Source organism: Bison bison, unplaced genomic scaffold, assembly GCF_000754665.1.
Source record: "Bison bison bison isolate TAMUID 2011002044 unplaced genomic scaffold, Bison_UMD1.0 scf7180017864526, whole genome shotgun sequence".
NCBI classification, from domain to species: Eukaryota; Metazoa; Chordata; class Mammalia; order Artiodactyla; family Bovidae; genus Bison; species Bison bison.
Window position 1 is genome coordinate 2,082,774 of NW_011495077.1, and position 6,294 is coordinate 2,089,067.

General features: G+C 52.2%; 1 protein-coding gene across 1 annotated transcript in view; it reads right to left on the bottom strand.

Moving 5' to 3' along the window:
• Positions 1 to 6,294, bottom strand: part of MYH7 (myosin, heavy chain 7, cardiac muscle, beta) — a 21,963-nt gene that overhangs the window by 5,381 nt on the left and 10,288 nt on the right. The window contains exons 22-30 of the mRNA XM_010831412.1: positions 6,032 to 6,287; positions 5,189 to 5,431; positions 4,866 to 5,042; positions 3,917 to 4,062; positions 2,735 to 2,825; positions 1,648 to 2,037; positions 1,302 to 1,428; positions 1,028 to 1,146; positions 1 to 45 (exon numbers count right to left, since the gene is read on the bottom strand). Coding sequence (XP_010829714.1) covers positions 1 to 45; positions 1,028 to 1,146; positions 1,302 to 1,428; positions 1,648 to 2,037; positions 2,735 to 2,825; positions 3,917 to 4,062; positions 4,866 to 5,042; positions 5,189 to 5,431; positions 6,032 to 6,287 — 1,594 coding nt within the window. The remainder of the gene's footprint in view (positions 46 to 1,027; positions 1,147 to 1,301; positions 1,429 to 1,647; positions 2,038 to 2,734; positions 2,826 to 3,916; positions 4,063 to 4,865; positions 5,043 to 5,188; positions 5,432 to 6,031; positions 6,288 to 6,294) is intronic.

The following is a 6,294-nucleotide window of genomic DNA, read 5'->3' on the forward strand; positions in this document are numbered from 1 at the left end:
GTCATGCCGGGCTGACTGCAGTGCGTGGGCCAGGGCATTCTTCGCCTGGGAGGGGTGGCACCGAGGGGTGGGCTCAGCTTACCCTGTGATGCACTGCTTGTCTCCTCACTCTAATTTCAACATTCTCCCACAGTCTCACCTGTTTCTAAATCCCTGGACCTGGAACAGTTTACCGAGTACTGTTAACAAAGAAAGTCCATACAGGGCCTCACTGTTTACAAAATGCTTTGTGCCCATCCCCCTCATGCTTCTCACGCAGCAGGCTTTATCATCCTCACCGCCATTTTACAGCGGAGGAGATGGAGGCTCAGAGATATTAGGCAATTTCCCCAAGATCACCAAGCTCTTAAGAGGCAGATTAGGATTTGAGCCCTGACCTTTTTAAAAATTCATATTCTTTCCCCTTTTTAATGAGCCCAGCAAAGTGCTCGAAATAGGATCCAGTTGAGTTTCTTTCTCCAGTTTTCAGATTGCCCTGCAAATCCCAGGACCACTTGTACAGTTCCTGCATCCCATACCTATGCCCAGCCAAGGCCATCACACCTCTCTAGTTTATTTCCTCTCTTCACCTCATTCCCCCCAGCCCCACCTCTTACTCCATGCCCTCCAGAGATGGCTGCAGAAAGGCAGAAGGCCTCTGAATGGGAGGTAGAATTAGGAAGCATATGGTAAAGCCTGGGATTCCCAGGGGGCTCAGTGGTAAAGAATCTGCCTGCTAATGCTGGAGACACAAGTTTGATTACTGGGTCTGGAAGATCCCCTGGAGGAGGGAATGGCAACCCACTCTGGTATTCTTGCCTGAAAAATCCAATGGACAGAGGAGCCTGGTGGGCTACAGTCCATGGTTTTGCAAAGACTGGACTCGACTGTGTGCACACACATACACATGCACATGGTAGGGTCTCGGCATTTTCTTTTTGGAAAATGGGAAAATACTGGGTAGACAGCAAGCCTCATTCTTGGGAAAGAAGTGGTGGATGCAAGGCCAGCCAGTACGCTGGACGAGTGGCCTGACTCTGGGCCTTACCTTAACCTCCTCTTCCAGCTGCCTCTTGAGGTCCTCCAGTTGCTGGGTATAGGTGAGCTTGCCTCGGGTCAGCTGGGAGATCAGCGCCTCCTTCTCATCCAGCTGCCGGGACAGCTCACCTGAAGAGGCACCGAAGCACACTCAACTCTCGAGGGTCAGTTACTCCTCTCTCCTCCACCCCTCCCCTAACCCTCAGGCCCCATTCTCTGGAGAGATGTGTGCATACCCAAGCCTGGACTGGCTCAGGAACTCAGAAGACAAGGGTAGGGCTCACCGTTCTCGGTCTGCAGCTTGGCCCGTTGGCTTGTGAGGTCATTGACAGAACGCTGGGTCTCCTCAGCCTTGCTTCGGTGCTCATTCATTTGGTCCTCTAGGGTCCGGCACATCTTCTCCAGGTTAGCCTGAGACGGGAAGGAGAGTTATACGGTGTATGCAGGGGGCTGATGGGGTGCGAGCGGTGCAATTAAAGGAGCAGGGAAAGAGGAAGGCATAGAGGAAGAGTCCAAGAACAGGGTAGAAGAGGAAAGCAGGAAACTGAACAAGACAAAGAGAGGAGATGTGGACAGAAAGCAGAGGCGCGTGGAGGGAATTGGAGGAGAGGAGAGGAGAGCTGGGCCCACCTTGGCCTTGATGATCTGCTCCATGTTGGACGTGACGTCGTCCAGCTCCAGCTTGAACTCGCTCTTCTCCTTCTCCAGCTTCTGCTTCACGCGCTGCAGGTTGTCGATCTGCTCGCTCAGCTCAGCCACGCTGTCGGCGTGCTTCTTGCGCAGGGCGGCCGCCGTGGCCTCGTGCTGCAGCGTGGCCTCCTCTAGGTCCCGCCTCATCTTCTGGAACTCAGCCTCGCGCTTCTTGTTCATCTCGATCTGCACGGACGTGGCCCCGCCGGCCTCCTCCAGCCGCTCGCTGATCTCCTCCAGCTCCCGGGACAGGTCTGAGCGCAGCTTCTCCACCTTGGCCCGGGCGGTGCGCTCAGCCTCCAGCTCCTCCTCCAGCTCCTCTATACGTGCCTGGGTGGGACACGGAGGGGGCTCAGACCCAGCCCTTTGGCCCCTCCATTGGAGCCCCCTCCCGGGGCTCTAGAAGGCTCCTGGCTTGTCAGCTTAGTCCCACCAGGGGACAAGTAGAAATAAAAGGATCACCTCAGTGAGATGGTTTGGATAGTTGAGTTAGCCTGCCTTTGGGCCAAAACATGCTACATTCTCTTTATGGGAAGGAAAGTGGTTGCTCTTGAAGAAGGACAAAGGGACCAGTGTTCCAGGGATAGTTTAGGCAGTTTTGTGGCAAAAATAATTGAAGTTGGAATGAGAGAGCCAGGTTCGTCTGACCGGACAGCTAAAGACCCAACACAGTGTCCACTCTAGAGGTAAGAACTGAAGTCACAGCCCAGCTGGGCTGAAGGGGCCTGAAAAGCCATGGGGAACAGTGGAGGACACAGAGATCCAGAGGCTGGCAGTGCGCTCCCCACGGTCACCAGCTACACCAGAGCTGACCTAGGAAGCTAGGATTTCTGTCCCCAGACCGGTGAGTGTTTCCAGATCTCTTCCTATGTCATCCTTGGATCAGCCGGCCCTCCTGGAAGTGTTCCACGGGAGATTTGTGATAGCCAGCATCTCCCTTCACAGACACAGAGCCAGTGCCTGTGATGCTGGGCGAGAACGGCGTGGAAGAGGGTCAGGAGGCTGAGGACCAGCCCAGGGGCCTTACCTGAAGCTCCTTGAGCTTCTTCTGCAGCTGACTGCCCAGGGCCTGCTCATCTTCAATTCTCGCATTGAGGGCATTCAGTTCAAAGTCCTTCCTGCGAGGAAGAAGGGACCGTGAGGCAAGGAAGGCTGATCGGGCTTAAGGAGGGGCTGTCAGTGGTTGGAGATGGTAATGAAACAAATGAGGAGCAGGATTTCATGGGAAAAAAAAAAAAACAAAACCAGCTTCCAGGGCTGCTGTAGGCTCCTTGAAAGTGTAACACCTGCTGGAGGACTGAAGTTCAATGGAAAGTACAACAGGAAGAGCACTGCAGGTGGAGGGACAGGACCTGGGCTCTGAGATGCTCCCTTCTTTGGTCTGTAAAACGAGGGCGTTGGACTAGATTGACTCAAAGGCACCTTTTAGCTCTGATGGTCTTTAATTCTCTGTTACTTTGGGCAATTTGGTAACCTTTCCAAGCCTTCCTTTCCTCTTTGGTAAGTGGGGTTAAAGTACCATTCTTAAAAGGTCGTTTGAGGATCAGTGGGATCATACATTCATTCATTCAACAAGTACTGTGCCTGGGGAAGTGTGAAGACTTTCTGGGGAGGCTGTTGATCAGGATGAGTCTCAGAGCCTTTCAGAGTCCTGACCCTAAAGCAACAGAAGATCTTTGATTATCTGAATATGTGCGGCAGACTCACTCTTTGCCAAGTGTGAAATGTGGATCTACACATTTTGGAAGGTCTTGCAATACGAATTGGAACCACAAGGCCATTAAAGAAGTAGCCAGACCCTGCTCATAAGTGGTGGCTGACCACGTTTCTCTGTGGTCCTCTGGGCTCTCTGTGAAGGACCTGAAAGGACTTTCCTGAGAGGCTTTTGTGTGGAACTTTCCTGTGTGTTATGCAACTGGTCTCCAAAGAGACTTGTGTATAAAGGGGGCGAGTGCCCAGCAGGAAGAGAGGGCTGGAGGGATCCGGGTTAGACTTTTGCCAGGGAGGCCTGCTGGGGCCTGATGTGCATGTCTGGGGGAGGAAAGCTCTCTTCCTGGAGGCTCTGCCCACAGTTTTGCACCCTCTTATGGAGGCTGCATGAGGCTGTTGCCTCTGAGGATGGATCTGTTGAGTCAGCTAGTACTTCCATGCATGGACCAGGATGCTGGGTGGGGGAGGAGGATGGGTGATGGGGCAGGGAACACGCTACTTTTTGAGCCGCTCATCCAGCTGCTGCTTGTCGTTCTCCAGGTCCATGATGCTCTCCTGGGTCAGCTTCAGGTCACCCTCCAGCTTCCGCTTGGCTCGCTCCAGGTCCATTCTCACCTTCTTCTCCTGCTCCAGGGATCCCTCCAGCTGAAGAAGAGAAGGACCAGTGTGACCTTAGGCCAAGTATCCTGACTTGATAATTTAGGAGCTCGTTCTTTCTGGGGTTGAGGGATCCTTAGAGGTGTCAAGACTTGGGAATACTTCCCCAGAATTGGCCAAATGTGGCCAGGGGACTGTGAGAGTGCCTAGCATGGAGGGATGCTCAGTAACTATGATAAATTACTGAATGAATGACTATAGGGTAAAATCCCAAAGCTACTTTCATTTAATCTGCACCCTGTAAGCACCTAGTGGGTTCCAGGCCGTATCCTAGGCACTGCAGATGCAAAACTGAATAAAACCAAGTTCCACCTAAAGGCGGCTTCCAGTCTATGGCTGGGACCAATACTTCAATAATGATAACACAGAGCGATAAAGAATGATTCAGTAGAGATATACTCAAAGGACTACCTATGGGAGCAGTGATCACTGAGGACCAGATCCTGGCTAAAACATAGAAGTCCAAAGATCCTCCTCGAGGATCTTCACAAAATTCCCAAGGAAATTTATCATGTTCTTATGAGATAACCCTCTAAATTCCATGGTTGAACGGAGACATATAGGCTTGAACCTCAAGTGAAATAAAGAAGCCCATCTCTACTGTTGATCACATCAGCAAGGTGAGATACATAACTCTGAATTGATCACCCCTCTCCTTGTCTATTCCCCAGTTCCCTTCTAAAAGTATCAGGAGAGAGAGCACTCTCTAACCCCACATCCCCAAACACACACATGCACACACAGACACTGATGGACTTGGTACATCTAGGCCCTTGTGATAGTCTACTTACATCGTCCACATGCTGTTCCAGCTTGACCTTGGCCTTGGTCAGGGTGTTGACCTTGTCCTCCTCAGCCTGAAGGTCATCCAGGGCCTGCTGGTGGGCCTCTTGCAGAGCTTTCTTCTCCTTGGTCAGCTTGGCAATGATCTCATCCAGCCCAGCCATCTCCTCTGTCAGGTTCTTCACCTGTTGACCAAGAACCCCATCCCCTCTAGGGTCAGACATCACCAACCTGGAGACATCTATGGAGACCTCCAAAGCCAAGGGCCAGGACCACACTCAGGTCCGAGGATCCTGAGACTTGGTCTGGATTCAAAGGGAGCTGCCCTCACCTTGTTCTCTGTTGCGTGCTTCTCCTTCTCCACCTTGGCCAGTGTCAGCTCCAGGTCATCAATGTCCCTCTTGAGCTCAGAGCACTCATCTTCCAGCTTGCGCTTCTTGGCAGTGAGCTCAGCGTTCATCTCCTCCTCGTCCTCCAACCTCTCAGTCATCTCCTTCACCTTTGCCTCCAGCTGGATCTTGTTCTTGATCAGCTGGTCACAGCGTTCTTCTGCATCAGCCAGGTTATCTTGTTCCTGAGGGCAAGGTGCAGAGGGGAAGCTATTCGGTGGATGGGGTGGATGGCAAAAGCATGGAGGGACAGGCTCCACCTTCACTGTAAGAGGGCAACCCCAGGATCTCCCCAGCTGAGAAGAACCTCAGAAGGATAGAGAGGGCAGGAGATTTAGGGCAATGTGACAGGAGCACTGAGGAACGAGAGCAGAGAGAAAGGGAACCAGAAGTCTCTTTATCTGGCCCTCTTCCTCTGGTCGCCTCCATCAAAGGGGAAGGAACTGTATTTGTTGATGCCAGCACTTTACATATTTATAGCCTGGTGACATGGGCAACTTTATTCCCTGTCTACAAATGAGGACATGGAGACCCAGAGATAACACATCATTTGCCCAAAGTCACAGAATTATTAAGCTATGGATCCAGGTTAAATCCTGATGGAAAACCTATATTTTTAAGGTAATGCTTTCTCCCCTTCCCTTTCTTTCTCTAGAGACCTCTGTGGAGGCCTTTGGAAGTGTTTATTCCAGAATCCTCTGCCTATGAGGGCACAGGATGGTGATCCCCCAGGTAGGGAGGTGCAGGGTGTGTGGGAGATGTGGGCAGAGGCCTGAGGGTCTCACCGCCTGCACTTGGAGCTGCAGGTCATTCTTCTCCTGCAGCAGGGACACCATCTTCTCCTCCAGCTCCTTGCGCCGAGCCTCTGACTTCTCCAGAGCCTCTTTGAGGCGCCCAAACTCCTCCTTCATGAGAGCTATTTCCTTCTCTGTCTCTGCGCTCTTCAGCAGTGGTTTGATCTTGAAATAGAGCTTCATCCAGGGCCAGTTCTTGACCCCCATGAAGGCCCGAATATTCCACTGGATAATCAGCAGGGAGTCTCTGCAGG